Source organism: Anomalospiza imberbis, chromosome 15 (assembly GCF_031753505.1).
Source record: "Anomalospiza imberbis isolate Cuckoo-Finch-1a 21T00152 chromosome 15, ASM3175350v1, whole genome shotgun sequence".
Classification (NCBI taxonomy): Eukaryota; Metazoa; Chordata; class Aves; order Passeriformes; family Viduidae; genus Anomalospiza; species Anomalospiza imberbis.
The window spans coordinates 8,262,296-8,280,331 of record NC_089695.1 but is presented as its reverse complement, the minus strand read 5'-3'; the positions used below and the strand labels follow the sequence as shown (position 1 = coordinate 8,280,331).

The window sequence follows — 18,036 nt, the reverse complement described above, 5'->3', positions numbered from 1 at the left end:
AACTTTTCTGAATGCCAAGTATACTTGCAGTTCTCTCCCACCTCCTTCCACACCCTTTTCTGGCCCTTTCTCACTATTCTAGTGTCTCCAAGAAGTTCCTATTGCAAGGTCAGTAACAAGGCAGTAGGCTCATATTCTAGGTCAGATTAAGCATTGTTAAAACACGCCTTTACTATCTAACCAGTCCCTGAATTAAGTTTTTTAAATTCAGATACTACAATAAGAAATAGGTTGGTAGAAAAACATTGCATTACATATTTAAACTTTAATTCTTAAGTGAAAACTTTCAGTGAAATTATCACTCCACAGACAAAACTAAGCGCATGACCCCACTTCATGGGGTAAAGTATATAGTAAAGGAAGTAAGTTCCAATAAAAAAATTCCAAGACTTCACCATAATTTCTGGTTTTACTCTTAGAGCTATCACAGCTGTCACTAAAATGAAAAAACAGTTTTTCAGGAACAGTAAAAGCAAGGATAGGAAAAGTAATCTTGCAACAATAACATTTCTCATGGTCCTGAGAAGGTCACAGGGAACAGCTAGCCTAATACACACTAACTCCACTTGCTCCTTTAACAGGATTTATATGAAGCAGAAGTCGTATTACCTTCTGGAAAGAACCACAGCAATCCAATCTGGGGAAGTTACAGGTATGAGATTACCTGTCCCCAGCTTTCCGTGTCTGCAAGCTGGGGACACAGAGGGAACGCTGCAGGCACCACCTGCCTGCTGGCACCGCCTGCGGCTCGCAAGGTCCCCACAGCTGGTCTGGAGCACCGTCTTCTGTGACGGCAATGGACACAAATTTGAGTCATTTTTCTACCCCCTACCAGCTGAATTTACTGCCACCCTACCATCACAGTTTAGAGAATTAGGCCTTGAAATATCTGACCAATACTAACATATGACCTAGTCTGCACAATCACATCTGCTGAGCCCGAAATCCTGCATTTAATATGAAGATAATCACGAAGCAATCTGCTGTGATCTCTGGTTTTTAGTTACAATTACTTTGGCCAATAGCTTGAAAAATATCTCTAAATACTGTATGTGTAAGTTTCTAATATGCCCTGAACCACACAGTGAAAACAATGAGTTTGTTTTACAATCACCTCTCCAACATAAAAGCCTTGTTGACAAATATATCATCAGTCCAGAAAACCCCAGAACTACTGAGTGAACCTTCTAAAGACCTCCTTGGAACAAAATATAAACAAAAAGAACACAAAGTATGTGCAGCCCTCTCAGGGCATCCTAACATCGCCCTGAAAGCTTGAACAGAGACAGGGGCTGCACACCCAACACCCTAAGGCAGATGCACGACAGCATCAGACACCAAACTTTCTGAACAAGAAAAAGGAAAAGGGATGGAGATTTGAAGAAGACTTTGTGCTTTGAGAATAATTTCACAGGCAGATTAGGAACTTGATGTATTCTAGAAATGTCTGGTTAAATATTCTGACCTACACTCACACCAGATTCTCAAATTCCTTCAACCAACAGGCACAACGCTAATGAAATCTGTGCTTGAAAATCACTCTGTTTTAGGATTGTAACAGCAGGAGAAGCTTCAAAAAAGAAAACAAAAAAGCAGTAAGAGATCAAGCCACACCTGGACAACAGTGTTTTCAGACACTACACATACCAGACTCTGGACTGATTGAATGACACAAGCTCTTCTCCTACGTAACAAGCGACAGGACAAGAGAAAATTACCTCAAACTGCACCAGAGGACATTTAGCTTGGATATTAGGAAAACTTTTTCATGGAAAGAGCTGTCAAGCATTGGAACAGACTGCTCAGGGTGGTGTAAGAGTCACCATCCCTGGAAGTTTTTAAAAAAAACATGTGGATAAGGCACTCAAGGACATGGATTAATGGTGAACACGTGGTGGTGCTGGGTTGACGGTTGGACTTGGTCTTGGAGGTCTTTTCAAACCTTAATGATTCTGTGATTCTGTAATCACAGAAGAGCATTTCCTTTAGGCTGAGGACCACTCTCCCAGAGGGAAGATGTCTGCCATCACTCATCAGGGAAAATTCCTCCCCCAGGTCTGAGAGCAGAATTCCTACAAGCACGCTCTGACCTATCTCGCTGCAGAACCACCAACACATACAGATCATGATCATCTTCTTTCCTCTCATACAAGAGTCATACACATAAGAGTGCCTTAGAATATAATTTCCTTTAGAATCCTTACTGTACATGTATCTTGGAGAAAAGATACCTAAAAATTATATACCCAAGGTGTGCAGCAGGCACCCACACATAAAAAGGCGCATATACGAGTCACAGACAGCAAGAGACACTAACACACAAATTACAAAGACAAAATGTTTTGTTACCACTTTTGTGTGGCCCTACCTCCTTCAGATGAACCCCAACCTGCAGAGGCAAGTTAGATTAGGCAACAGCCTCTGACTTTTTTGTGTAACTACACACAATAGATACAGCATAACCATTATGCTTAAGTAAGACATTCAGATTCAACAATTCCACCAAGACTTACACACAAGAAACACTGGAAGCCACCAGCTGTACTCATCAGTCCCACTCACTCTTGGGGTGGTCCAGTGCAGAGACAAGAATTGTGTTCAATGATCTTTGTGGATCCCTTTCAACTCAGGATGTTTTTGGACTCTAATACAATTCCTCAAGCTCTCCAAGGTTAATTTGTAGCTCTTTCTCAGCTAGACCCACTGCACTCACATTTCTTCATGTAAACTGGACAAGCACTGGGAATGGGTGCACCTCATATTTAAAAAGGCTGAGCCAGTGTTTTAAGATATCCACTCGCTTGTATCCCGTAACAGAACCACATTCCTGCTCACCGCTTCATTTCAATCAATCAGAATTGGAAATTACATGCAGGAGACAAACAAGAATGGTGGAACAGCTTTTTACCTTGTCATGTGTGACTCACTACACACAAACTCTCAACTTTCTGCAAACAATGCCAATATACATGAGCCATTGTCCACAGGGTTATTAGTGCACTGTAATTTCATCTTCTCTTTAATACATCCATGTTCTGGCGAGCAGAGTGAAACATGCAGGAATAAAGGGCCAGTGTAGATATCTTAGAATAACCCTTCCAATTCTGTGCAGAGAACCAAACAGCATCACTTGTCACAGACACAAAACATCTGTACACTTCTGCTCTTACAAGGTGAGGCACTGGAACGTGGACGCCCCATCTCTAGAAGTGTTAAAGACCAGGTGGGACAGGGCTTGGAGCAGCCTGGTCCAGTGGAAGGTGTCCCAGCCCACGGCAGGGGGCTGGAAAAGGATGGTCTTTCAGACCCCTTCCAATCCAAACCATTCTGTGATTCTGTGACAAAGAGGTGAGAGACTCCACTGCACAAGGTATCAGTATCAGCACAAGGAGAGGCTAAAGCCTGCCAGCATTCTCCCCAGAGGGTGCCAAAATGTTTGGCTTAGAGACACAGCTCCAAGTGACCCCTACAAACAAAAACCCCAAGGTCTGCCCTTACCAGGGAAAGCAGCAGCAACACAGTCCCAAGGACCCCCCACAGACTCACATTTAAAGAAGGTATTTCAGAAACCAACATGACCCCAACCAGATTTCACAACACTGCTCCAAGCCAGTTACAGGGACACTTACAGTGTCCCATTACAGAACAATGCCCATGACTTGACACTGCAATGATGGAAGCACCATCACTGAAGAACCAGTGAAGAAGCCCTGATCATCCCTCAGCTGCCAGGGAGATCAGATACCACAAAGTCACAGCTAACAGATGGAACAACTGTATGCGTGTTCCACCTACACCAGGTGATAAACAATGAATGTTCAGCCTAATTTTCTTCTCAGATTTTTTATTAAAAGTTTACTTTCTCTGGCATTTTGTTTTTTGTGGGTTTGGTTTTGACTTCCTTTTTTTTTTTAAACAGCTGTGGTTCACAATGATCTTCCAAAAATAATTAACAAATTATATATACCTACTCCAAGGCTACTTAAACATCACAATGTTTCCCTGTCTCTGTCACAGTTTGTTTTAATCCTTTCACTCCTGCCCAGATTTTCCTTTCCAAAACACTGCTTAACATCCTTACCCACAAAACAGGTTAAGATGGACACAGACTCTAAAAATCAAAAAATTCACCCATCCCAAAACATTCATGCTGATTTTCTCTACTTGTTTAATACTGCATTTTTTTTTGAAAAAGGAAACTTTGTTAGACAGAATTTATGAAAAATCTGTTTGTCAACAGTCACTTCAATAAAACCAGTAAATGCAGTCAAAGCTAAAACAGTGCCCTGAAACCTGATTTACTTCATTGGAACCACAAATCTCTATTTGACTGAAGTCAACAGGCTTTACTGTTAAGAAGGCTGGAAAAAATATTTATTTCTGAGAACTACAGGCAAAGTTTCCTTGCAGGTATTCCAGCCAGATAATACCTGCAGAACAGCCAAACCAGATCCCTCCTCTGTGAACAAGGTACCTTGTCCAAGCTTAGCACACTCTTCTTTGCGTCTCTGAGACATAAATAATCCAAAGATTAATATGAGCAACACCTTCAGGCTTGCTGATGAAAGCACAACAACAACAAACTCAAAAAAATGTTCAGACACAGGCAAAAAACATTCCTAAGACAGATACTGAAGTACATATAGCTGAATATTCACATACGTTAACATTTGTTAAAACTGGTAGGAGTTCCAATATTGTATTTTGGTGCATTTGCAACAACAGATGAATTTTATTTTTTATGTTCAACTAATTTAGGGCTGATTTCAGCTTCAGAAAGTGTGTTGTACTTAAGGTTCCAAGTAGTAATAATGTGAATTATTTGGATAATGATACGTGCCAGGTTGTTGAGTACCTCTGGCCAAGAATTCGACTGTATGCCACAAGCACAGAACTGTGTCCACATGGCAATGAAAACATAAAATAACCAAACACGACTGATTTTTAAATAAGACTTTGTGAATTCCAAATCAATCCTGTGATCAGTCACAGATTAAAGATGCTAACTGAGGTTAATTTCAATTATTCAGAGAAGAGATTTGACCCTGCCCAGTCTTGAGGAAGGGGACACCACATTTTATCTGCACTGGCTTCCCAGGGATGTTTAGGAAGGCTGAACAACTACTGCCAACACGCACTGATTGGTATTTATCAGAACTTTTGGAATAAAAGATATATTTTATCTGTCAAAGAACATCACTCTTGATGACCTCAGAAAACAAGGTACATACACAAAGTTTATGAAAGTGAATTATCAAGCATTTATTGAAGTAATACAAGTTTGCATGCTTGGCTTTTTTATTACAGGAAAACCACAGGTCTAATTGAGATGAAGACTCATGATACTACACTGTGTTAAAAAACAAAATAAGAGACAACTACCCACCTAAAGCACAAGACAAAATAGAGGAAAATCTAAGCACTAAAAACTTCCTAACTCATCAAGCTGGCAGCTGAAGAGACGCTGTTTTCCCAAAGTTTTGAGGCTTGTTGGACAATCCTCCAGGATTTTCAATGCTGTATTTACCATGAGCTTAAATACATTAATTTAATGAGCAGCTGGGAAAAAAATGTGGTTTTGTTTTACCTTCAACTGAAAGCTATGTGGCAGGGAAGCACAGGAAGAGGAGAGAAGGTTCATGACTGTTTCATTAAAAGTAATAAGAATTTCAACTTCATTAACACAGAAACTATAGTCTGTTGTGAATAAGACTGAATTAAGAACTGTCAGCCAGCACTGTGATACTCAATGTGCCACTCCTCATGGACCTCTGTTCTGAACTTTGGTTTTAGTAGGTGGCTATAAAAAAGCTTTACAACACATTTCATTTAAAGAGACTAATCTAATACTTAAGAAAAAGTCACAAGTCTAGGTCTTTCCTAGTTCTAGCAAGATGCTGATGGAATATGGTGTCAATGACATGCATGCACTCCCAGTCTTTCTCTGAAGTTGCAGTTACTCAACATTTTTGTCCATTAATCAATTTTTGTGCACTTGATTTCTCAATCATATTGAACATAAATAAAATTCTAATTGTTGCCTTCACAGAACTACTTATAAATTATTCATATTACAAGGTTTTATGTTTTTCTAACTGTAAAAGATAATTGTTGCCCTATGAGTGCAGAAAGGCAATCTGCACAGGGTACACAGGGACCCAGGAGGGAACTCATTAGCAGCAAATTGCAGGCACATCAGTATGTGCTCCTATCCCTTTGGTTATCATCACTGATAACTAATTTTTCCACTTAGAGGTCTTTTCCAGCTCCCCAGCACAGTCACTCGCCAAGATCAGCTCAAGTCTCTGCATGGTGAGATGAAAGTCATGTAGCACTGGTCGGCGCATCTCTGATCAAAGTTCCAGGAGGTTCTCTGGCAAAGACACCAAAGCACAAAGACACAGAACAATCTCAAGGATTTTACAACAGCAGGCTGCTGCTCATCTTCAGTTTGAGCTCCAGAACTGGTAACTGCATGACAAAGTCTTACAAAGTGTCACCTATAAAAAAAACAGATCACAAAAAATTGGGAATGAAAGTGTAAGATAGAGGTTAGGTAGTAGAAAATTATGGCAGAAGTCAGGTGTCCATCACTCCTCTGTCCCTGTTTTAGGGGCCCACATACAAACAGTAAGGTGCTTTTATTAAATAAAAAACAGCATCTGCAACTTCATTTAACACAAATTTCTTTTGGCTTTACAGTAACTGCAAGCATCTCCACTTTTGTGGTGACTTTACAATTCTAATTACTTTCAGTGGCTATCCAAAGCCAACACCTTGACACAGTTACATTCCTAAAAGCTCACCTCAGATTCTAGAAACAATAGAGTTCTACAGTGGTTAATCCCATTTCACCTACTGAGTTTACAGAAAATTATTAAAAGGATGAAAAAACCCACTTCAAAATACCAGTTATTTCTGGAAACAAGAAGCAGATGTTCTCCTCTGTTTGGCTCAGCTGTGCTACAGTACAAGAGTGCCTTTGTTATGTTGTCAACAATAATTTACTTTATTTATTACAGCTATTTCATAATGCCTATCAATGTACTATTTGTGTATGATTTACATTCACACAGATCTATTTTTCTACATCTAAGCCATCAAGAAGCATCACATACATGCTCCAAACAGCAGACCCTGTCATGACACAATTCTGCAAATTAGGTTTTTTCCTCTTTCCACTAATAAAAAGGGAACAGGAAGAGAAGAAAGAATTAGTATTGCCAAATGAAGTCGAATTAACATTAATCAAGAATTACTGCAAAAAGACAAAGTTAGGAAAATACAAGAGCTGAGAGTATAAAAATAAACTCCAATTCTTTGAAGTCAAATAAAAGCAAAGCTTTCTGAGCCACAGTAAAGTGGCTCAGAAAGTAAACACTGTCTAGAACAAAGTCATGAAGAACTAAAAAGATACTATATTGGGAAGAGGTTCCATTAAAAATGGAAGAGAGTCTGCTCACAGGAGGGGAGAAGAAGGAAAGAAAGAAAAAGGAGCACAATCATTTGCTGCTTGGCCCTATCAACCACTGAGTCCTTATCTGTGGCAGCATGAACAACTCCCCTAAAGACCAACATCAGAGCCTTTGTATGGATCTGATAAGAAATTCTGGGCCTCAAAAAAATTAAATATTTAATGAGAGCACACACATGGTGGCATAAGCATTCATCCTTCCCTTCTACTGCTTTGAACTAAAGATTCTCTCCTATTAAAATATTCCCAAATTACTAATTCAATATCCCCACCTGTGACAAGAAACACTGCACAGTAAATCCCATATTCCCAAGCAAAAACTGGAGGATCTGCATGTATATACACTCAGAGATTTACCATCACATAGGCATCTGCATAACATTGGGAGAAAAATGCATATATTAAAATATTAAACAAGTGTAAGAAATCCTATTGTTTAAGTAGAGGTATGATTTTTTTTAAGTATCCAACTACTGCCAGAGTTTCCTCCCTCTGACAAGACAGGAGGGATGATCTGTTAGGATAATCTATCATCAAAACTAATATCTGAGAGATCACTCACAAATTCTGCACTTTCAAGCCATACCTGAGAGACAGGTACACAGATTTATTTCCAGTGTCAGCACAGGGGCACAGGCCACCAGGGAACCAGCAAGGCAGACATTTGACTAAACGGGACTCACTCAAATCCCAGAGCAGCATCTGCTACATACACGGGCATCAGTCCACTAGGAAACGTTCTGGAACTCTGTCCACATGAGAAGTCACTTCCATCTCACATGAACAATATGCACTTCCAGTGATGCACCAAAAGAGAGGAAAGGGAGCAAAATATTTGCCAGCCTTCAGTAGTTCCAAAATAGATTTTAAACAGAGTAACACAACAGAAATTACATAAAAATGTATGCATAATTAAATTTTTACTACAATCCCTAAAAAATCATCAAAATAATTCCCCCTGGCAAAATAAATTGAAGATTATTACACATGAATTATTTGAGCAACAACAACTAAAAAAAAAAAAATCAAGTGTGTACATGCCTAATATGCATAACTTATACACTTTAACAATTAGCAAACATTGGAATGTTACCACAACACTGAAAACTTGCCCTAACACAGATTTTTCCAAACAAAAATATTTGTAGCATCAGGAACTAAAACATTTACTTGAGCAAGATAGTGAGATAAATTTCAAAATAAGTCAATTATAAAAAATTTTTACTATCTCCCTGCTTAGTTGTGTAGGGAGATTTTAATTTTCTTAGACATTAAAACAAATCATATGGATAATTGTACTACTTGTAAGCAAAATCTGGCATGTGGAGTGTTTATCTGTATTTTTCCAGAGGCTGCACAGATGACAGGAATGAAGCACCAGATCATACTACTGATCAGCACAGCCCCAACCCTGTAATTTGTAATAAATACCCAGGTAAATTGCTCATATAAACTGCAGGATCAGAAACAGAGATGGGGGCAGAAAAGGACTGCAAGTGGTTGGAACTCCAGTGGATGAGCAGCTTTGGCTTATCCCAAGATACCAATGGTGGCTCGGGGAATTCGAGGGGGTTCCTGTACAGAAACGCAGTCAAAGGGCACGAGCAGCCCCGAGCAGCTGATTTCGTGTGGGAGGAACTGATGATACCTTCCCACCAGAGTAGGAGGGGAGAAATGAAGCCACACACACGTTAGTCTGTGTACAACTGGATACTTCAAGACAGGAGTCACCAGATTGTTCATCCTGTGCAGGGACACCCGAAATTTGGGTCTGATCCTAATGGCTGCGCTAAACAGGTTTCAGCTTCCCTGCCCCGAGTCTTGCAGCCTACAGAGGAAAGAGGACAAGTCAGGATGGTGAGAATAAATAAATTAAATAAATAAATGAATAAACAACATTGCAATTGTTTTCTCCAGTTCGCTCACCACCCTATCCATCTGTCCTCGCATCGCGGAGCAGATATTGGGAAAATCTGTCAGTGTGACTGTGACAGGGGCTTCCATGCTTTGTACCTGAGCAGGTAACACAGATCCAGACCGGGGACCCCCAGGCTGACCCTGCTGTCAAATCAGGGAAAGGCTTCTCTTTCTAAAAGTATGTAAACAAAAGTATCCTAACAAAACAAAAGGGCCTTGACTCTAAGTATCTACTCAGCAACAGGGAGCAAGAACCGAGGACCCAATCCTGCCAAGTTTTAAGTACATGTTTAACTTTAATCACAAGTAGCCTCACTGTGCAGTGTCTCTAAAATTAGCCTGCCAAAACAGGACCAAATTAACATGGGAATTTGGATTTTTTAATCATTTTAGCAGTAGTACTACTTAGCAAAGATTAGATTTTTTTTTCCACAATTAAGATACCCTGGCAAATTCAAACCTGCACACAACACGGATGTCACTCTCAATGGAAACCTACCCAAATGCTCACAAACCCACAAGCAGTCAGTCATTGTGACATCTGACAGTTTAACACTACAAGGTTAAGCAAAATAATTATTTTAAGGTAGTTTTAGCCAAAATAAGGTGACAACCATAAGGAATTCCATGACGGCTGCTGGGGGGAAAATTGGGGATGCCCAAGAAAAAAGAACAAAAAGCCCTACACAGCCACAGAGGCTGGTACAGCAAGCAGGAGCAGTGGTGAGCAGAGGTTCTGGGCCAAGCCAGATTACCTGTTCCCCAGAGTCCAAGCCATGACGAGCCAGCACGGAATGCCAACTCCTGAATGACACTTCTGTGATGAACCCAGTTGCCCAACACTGCAAGCCACATTAGCTAAGGAATTTTGCTCACTGAAGACTCCAACTGAAGAGAAAGAAAGCTGTGAAGCAAGAGGGGAGTGCTAAAAATAAGGAAAAACGAATGAACACTGAGACTGCCTCATTTAGAGACACGAGGAGGAATGTGCCAGATATCCCAAAGCAAGTAACCATTGGGACTGAACATCTGTATTTCACTCACTCAGCCGGCTTGAAAGGGAAGCAGGGACTCTGTCCTGCTAGGATGAACTCCGGAGCAGCCTCTGAGCAGCTCTCTAAGTAGCCCTTCCATAATTAACTTATAAGGAAGACCAGGCAGGACATTCTGCTCTCCATAAAATACCAAGGGAGAACAGATGTTTCCCAATCTGCACGGGAAAAACTCAAGAGTGTATCAATTTATAGCACTAATTCTTGAGCACATTAAAAAAAAAAAAATCACAGCAAGGGAAACAAATGAAGGAAGGCAAAGGGTAAGTAAGCAAACAAACTCCAATCAGACCTTCAACAAATGCAAATGATATCAAACCCATTTCATTATTAAGATAATGCTCCATGACATTACCATTCCCAGGAACACATGGCTGATTACAGAGTAGCTTGTGGGGAAGGGACAGGGAAGGCAGTTAATTGGAAAATGTGTTTTATTGTAGCATACTAGCCTCACACATTTCTACACTCCCACTCACTGCAGAAACATCTTTATGAAGTCTGGGCAGCATAATTAGTTTGGTTTTGTTTAAATCTGCATCACTGTACAGGTAAGCAAAGCCTTTCAGCTCCCTAACTTTTCCCATAAGTTTTGCATCCCTGAAATATGCATCATTTTACTTTTCGGTGATCTACTTCTTGTTGTTCTTCCTCCTACAGCTGGCCCGAAGTACTTCAAGAAGAGCCTTGTGCCTGTACCCAGCGTGTTACTGGGCGTTTAAACCACTGCTGGTCCCGAGGGCCAACTTCGGAGAGAAATAAATAAATAACCGAGCTCCAAACAGAAGTCTGTGCGCCAGCCCGGTCTGTGTGCGCACCGCGGATCCCGCGCTGTCGGAACACGGATTTACGCAAAGGAAAAGTGAGAAAGTAAATAAAAGGAGCCGCTGGGAAGGAGCCGGAGCCGCCTTACCTCCGGAGTACGCTCCGCGGGCTTCTTCCGCAGCGCCTGTTTGATCCTGGGCTCCACCGGGGCGCTCATCCTCCAGCCCGGCGCCCCCCGCCCCGCGGCGCCTCGGGAGCGGCTGGCGGGGCGCTGCCGCGGGGCGCGCCGCGCTCACAGCGGCGCGGCCCGCCGGGGCTCCTGCCCGGGCTGCGCCGCCCTCCGGGCCCGCGGGGGACGCACCCCGAAACGTTCCCCGCGCCGGGGCCCGGGCGGGGAGCGGACCGGGGGAGGCCGGGGCGGGAGCGGGGCCGGGCGCGGTGCCCGCCGCCGGGCTGGCTGCTCACCAGGCGGGCGGCGCTCGGGGCGCCTCGGGCTCAGCAGCGGCGGCGGCGGCGCTCGGGGCGGGCGGCGGCGGCTCCCGGCGCGTTCCCGGGGCGGCCGGCGCCGCTCCCCATCGCGGCGCGAGCGCTCCGTGCGCGAAGTTACCGGCCCGAGCGGGACTCCCCGCGCGCTCGGCCCCCGCGGCTCCGCCCTCCGCGCCCGCACAAAGCGATGCGGACGGGCGAGTTGTTCCGCCGCGCGGCGCCAGAGGGTCCGGAGAGAAACCCCACGGCCGGGTACGAGCCCGCGTCTCCCCTGAACACGCCGGGAGCCGCCGCCGCCCCCGCCCGGACCCCCCCGCCCCGGTCACCCGCCGCGCATCCCCCGGTATAGAAAAGCGCGAGAGCGGGCGCTTTAACCCAGAAATCAGCAAGAAGAGCGAGGGGCGGGGCGGCGGGGGAGTGGGCGGGGCCGATCCTAGCCCCGCCCCCGGGCGCCGCGGCGCGAGCAGGGGGCGGGGCCGGCGGGCGGCGCAGGCTCGCGAGGGTTGGGAGCGGCCGCGCCGGGCCCGCGGGAGCGCCGAGAGCCCGGAGCCCCGGCAGCGTGGCTGTTGTGCTGCCCGCGCACCCGACAGGAGGCGTGTTCTCCAGCAGCTACAGCCAGAAGAAAGCCTTTTCTGCAGCCTTGCGATCACAGTGTCCGTGAGCCGGCCTCACAGCAGGCCCGGTGTCATGGCACCGCTCCCCCTGAGTTTGCGTGCGTTGTCCCTTTCCCTCCCCCTGCACTCCAGAGAATGTTGATTCTGCTCCGTGATTCCTGAGCTTCTCCAAGCCTTCGCCTTAGGTCGCTTCTGGAGGAGTGGCCCCATGCTCGCGGTGCCCACTGAGGCCTCTCGGGTGTGTTCCGCTGCCCCGCCCGGACTCGCCGGAGAGAGCTCGGCATTGAATACAAACGAGGAGTGAGTAAGGAAACCAGTGAGGAGAGCGGTTCTACAGCTCGGGCGGCCTGTGGCGATCTACAGACTTCTTCCAAGCCCTGCACTGCTGGCCCCGACGGCTGCTCGGGGACAACAGGAAGCAGCCACTTAGCAAACACACATCGCAAGATTTTCCTTCCTGCTCGAAGTCCGATTCTGTAAATTTATGAGATCAAAGCTTTGCTGGCATACCACTTGTGTTTGTCCTTTTGCTTTTTCCTCTTTCCTTCCTAATAACCAAGAGTGTTTTTGTTCCTGCCCTTTCTCCAGCTAACCTTTCCCGTTCTCTTTATCACTTGCCCTTTATGGCACAATTACCTTTGTTGTGCTCAAGGACTTGATTGTCCCTTCTACGTTGTTTTATAATATTTCTACAGTTTTCTTCCCAAAAAAAAAAAAAAGTAGAGGAAATACGATGTTTCCTCCAGTGTAGACTGTTCTGATGCTGTGCTGGTATCACCGCAGGCACAATAACCATGGGATGGACAGCCAGGATCTAAAGAAAAGCTACTCTTAACATCACAGGCATTACACTGCATGCATAACAGAGAGGATATGGGATGCTCTGACAGGAAAAACGCAGGTTTCAGTCTCATAATACCCATCACAACTCATTTTCATTCTTTTTTTTTCCTTCTCTTTGAACTTCTGTTGTAAATGTAAGATTTCCAAATATCAGGTCTGTTATTTTTCCAAAGGTCAGAAGTTTGTACTAGTTATTTGGCAGAACATGTTATCGTCTTTCAACTTTAGTACATAAAATATTGTTTCCAGTGGTGTGGGAATCTGCAGAGATTCCCTGCCAGGAACCAAGTGGAAAAGATAGGGAGAAAAAGTCCTCCTGAGTAACTACGGAGAAGAAAATAAGTGAAGCATGAATCCTTCTCTATTAGGAGATTCTTTTTTTCTCTCTTTTTTTTTTTAATCAGAGATGTAATAGTAAATCAAGAGCTTTACCAGCTCAGTTTATTTTTAAAGATTGTGTAAAAATTAGTCAATACTCTCCAGGTGCAGGTGACTGGGAAAAAAATTAACTAACAACTAGCAAGAAAACCCCAGATTTTGGTGAGATCTACGCAGTCACAGTTCTCATGGATCTGAAATAAGCCCTATTCTTGGTTTTTAGAAGGGAACTCATTTTACCACCTATTCCAGCTGTTCAGCATTCCTACAACGAACATAACACAGAAATGGACACTCACCGTGGAAATAAAGTTAGTGGCCTAAAAATTCCTTTTTCCTTGGCACACAAATTCCCATCCTGAACACCAGCCTACAGCCAGGCACAGGAGCAGTGAGGGAGCCACAAGTATTCCATGGGAAACAAAGCTGCCATTCCAATTTAATTGCTTGGCTCACCTGACCCATGAAACAAGACTTCCCTCACTCCAAAAGTACCTGAATTTGGATAGGTAATGGCTCTAATAGCTGCAATTATTTCAGGGGCTATTTCAGCCGTAGGGTTTATTTTCCCAGATATCTGGAGAACAATGGAAACGAGTGTCATGATCCTCACTGCTTGCTGGTGTTACGGCCAATGTCTCCACGTGGTAAAGCTTACATGGTTAAACACAATTAAAAAGCTTTCACGAGTGAGTAATTTCAGGGCTGGCATTAAGGGAAGTGGCCAAGCAGGATGCCCGTTGTCCATGTAGAGGGGAAAATTTGCTTCCCCTTTATCTGGATTGTATCCCTGCACAAGTAAAGCATCATCACTAACTGCAAAGTTTTTAAATTGAACATTAACAGTATCTGTATCATGTAAGAATCAGAGGTGCTTTGCTATTAATATGGATGAGTTGCAGTCTCAGGAGATGAGATGTTTCTGCTTCAAGCATCTGTGAATTTGGGAAGACCAGCTGAGTTAAGGAGTACATCTCCTCCCAGTATGTTCCCTCAATTGTTCTGCTTTGCTGACACTCCCAAAGATGCCTTTTAATGTAACGCCTTTTACCACCATGTGCACATCCCAGATTCCTCAGGGTAAAACTAAACTTCCTCACGCTCCCACAGGAAAAGACTCATAATCATCATGCAGTGAAATATTTTTAACTTTTATTTTTATGTACTCTATGTATTTAGTGTCCTGTGAGTTCTATTACAGCCTGGCAATTTCCTTCCTCTCATTCTCCTGTTAGGCAGTTAGGCTATTGGTTTTAATTTCTTAGCTTTGGAAAAAAATAATCCCTTTGGACATTCATGTACATCTTTGGCAACAACTGCTAGCTAAGTGGTTAACATACCACAAGGAGGATACACAAAATAATTCTCTGCCTGACTAGAGGAAAACAAAATATTCTGGGATGCCCAGTGGGTAGAACCTCTTCAGACAGAGGTACCTTCTATACTTATTCTGATGATGTACTTCCTGAAAAACTGCGGAGGCAAAGGATTCATTAGGAATTTTGTAAGAGCTCACCTTTTGCAGGAAAGTTACATTTTTGCAAATGGCACAACACTGCTCAGGTAGCTACCTAAGAACACTGATCTCTTGGCTTTGACAGCATTTTGTAGCTCAGAATTTCCATTTCTAAAATTAAAAGTGAAATACCAAGTTATTTTTGAAAAATCAAGAGCAAGAATGAAATGGTCTGAATACTGGAACTACTTTTCCCCACTGTGCATATTTCCAGAGCTTCAGTTCAAAGGATAATGGTAAAAGTAGAAAAGAAGAAACAGAACTGTGAGATCATTATCTTTCTACTGTGATATTATTAGTTTAATATTTTGTTTTTTAAAATGAAACCCCCATCTTTAATCTCTTTAACTCAAGACTAACATGGCTTTCCTTCTAAAAAAAAATCTAGTGCTGATTTTCCTGAAGGGCTTTCATTCCACATATAGATTTTTCCTGAAGAGTAGAAGCCATGTACACATAAGCAATTGCAGATCTCCTTGTGACAGTCAAACATTTATTTTTCAGTCTTTGTCAACAATACAGAAACAAATGGGGAGCCTCACGCCTTTTAAATGTGGGGATGGACCACTTTCTCTACTTATGTTTTACCTTCAGTGGCAATTTTCCTTCTTTTCATGTTCACTGTCACACATCTGTGGTGGCCTCTAACATGCTGAGTGCTGATGTGAATAAACTGGGTATTGAGACTGTGAGCCTTAAGACTGAAAGATTTTAAGATTATATTAACATGCAAAGAGAGGGAATGACATGCCCCAGCTACTCCCAAGAGCAGCCTGAGCCATAGCTCAGCTGGAGGCAGTAATCATTTCCTAAGTCTTAGTCCCAATTGAAGGACACATCTCTCAGCTGAGGGCAATTTGTGGGGTGTCCACAGGGAAGGCTTCATGGAGGACAGGTGGAAATTCTGAAGTAACAAATATTTTGTGCTTGAGGATGCACAGTGTGTTGGGAATATGTCACCCTGACCTTTGTGTCACATAATCCTTGGCCAGTGCTTATGGAGTCCTGGTTCCCAAGTCAGGAACAATCTGAAAAGGAAGTGAATTGGGTTATTTGCTATTCATTTACTAAGGTTTCTGTGAACACAAAGACAGGCATTGATGCACCCTCTGAAGGTTGCCAGTGAGGACAGTGGAAGCTGTTTGTGTTGAAAGAACACTGGCTGGCTGTGACACTGACATGTATGTTCTCATCTTTCTCATTTCCCTTCCTTGTCCGTATGGGAAGGAGGACATTCCTCTCCCTTGCCACTGCTGAGTGACTTGAAAGGGTCCATCCAGGGCCTGCCACAACCCTGATGGAATTATCAAGCCCTGATAAATGTGAGTGAGTGGGATGAGGAAAATAAGGACTCCTGCCAAATCACTGGAGCATCCAAACTGCCTAAGGCATGGTGCAGTGTATGACATTATCAACAGTGTCTGACAGAATAAGAACTGAAAAAAAAAAAAAACATTCAGAATATTTACAAAATAACATTTAGACCCCAGCTGCTTTGCTCCAAGCCAGGAGTTGGTGGCTTGCTACACACTCCACAATGGAACAACTCTGTCTGAAACAGACTCTTGTATCAAGCTTTTTGTGTGTCTTCTGCCGCTTTATTTTTACTACACACAACCTACAGATATGTGATTCCAGTCCCAGCACTTTGTTGACAAAACCCAAAAGAGCATATGGACCTGTCTAGATATTAGAGGTGTCCAAAAGCAGTATACAGATATCCATGCTCAAGCTTGAAAAAAATAAAGATGGGGGTGGCGGGGGAAGACCTGCCCTGACAGTAGGCAATCTGGAGTCTGGTGACTGCTTCATTTACATGTTCTTTGTTGCTAAAATCAGGTTACAGCTTCAAGTGAAAGATTTTCTTCATTTGTCGTCGGAAACAGATGCCAAAAACCATTAGAAAGTGGAAGGTGGGTAAAAGAATGGGCTGGACACAGATTAAGATGAAGACTTAAGTAACAAAAAGAAAGAGCAATCTTGGCATGGGAAACTCTTCAACAGTAATTTGGTATCAGTTATCTTATTCCCATTAATTTTTTCCGGAATGTAAAAAGTTGTACAACTAAAAGCTGCAAGAAGATTTCACAAACAGTGAGGATTTCGTCTGTGACCTGTTATAACCCAGAGAGAACATGCAATGGGATTTGTATTTTTCTACTGAGTAGCTATTTTCAGAGGCAAAAAGCCAAACACTTGCATAACTCAATGTGACCATTCTGTGTATCTGTGGCATTTATTACTGGACAACACTTTGACCGACAATGTAGAGCTGGTAAAAGCATGGGGCATGCCTACAGAGAGCAGCCAGTTTAAATATGATAAAAATTAGAGTAAATAGGATCTCAGTCCTTCCCCTTTTTTTAAGTAAATTGAGTAATTCTCTGAGCATGTGAAAAAATAATAAAAAACTTCTCTTCTGCCAAGGAACAGGCCAACGGTCTAGACTTTCTCTTAACTGGAAATCATCTAGATTAAGAAACTCTGAATAAACGCCTGACAGGCAATTTCACTGTTTTATGTAATCAAATACACTCTACTTATTTGTGAAATCCTACGAGAAATATTACAGCATTTGAATCAAGACCAAGGCTGGGAAAGACCTGCATTTCTTACTGTTCTCTTGCTGCTGATGTTAAGATTCTTTGCAACCACGAGCTTTGCTATAGTATCTTAGACCACAGTGCCAATTCAGCCAGCATCAGATCAGCTTTCCGTTGTTTGCAGACATTTGTTGTGTTTGTAGGAAGATACAGGTCTCTGTGTTTGTGTTTTTGTGCCTGTGTATAAACTATAATTTGATTACGAAGAAATGCTGCACAGTTTAGTAGAATCAGTCCAGGTCTGGGAGCCAGGAATTCTCGGTGAAGTCATTGCAATGTTATGAAATTCAGAATTCCCTGTATCATCCTCTGGTTTTAGTCACATTTCGATGCTGTCAGTCTGATTTTTTTGATGAAGTGGGGATAAACAACTCCTGCTGACATGAGT

The 18,036-nt window shown here is 43.0% G+C and overlaps 1 protein-coding gene across 14 annotated transcripts in view; it reads right to left on the bottom strand.

The window, feature by feature from the left end:
* RAPGEF6 (Rap guanine nucleotide exchange factor 6) overlaps positions 1-15,288 on the bottom strand; it is a 123,556-nt gene extending 108,268 nt beyond the window's left edge. For 11 of the 14 annotated variants that reach the window (XM_068205698.1, XM_068205712.1, XM_068205703.1 and 8 more), the window contains exon 1: positions 11,357-11,495. In XM_068205698.1, the coding sequence (XP_068061799.1) occupies positions 11,357-11,425 (69 nt within the window). In that variant the 5' untranslated portion in view covers positions 11,426-11,495. Of the gene's footprint in view, positions 1-11,356; positions 11,497-15,045 lie in introns of those variants that run through there. The other 3 variants (XR_011004300.1, XR_011004301.1, XM_068205708.1) reach the window with 2 other exon arrangements.
* Between the last annotated feature and the right edge of the window lie 2,748 nt (positions 15,289-18,036).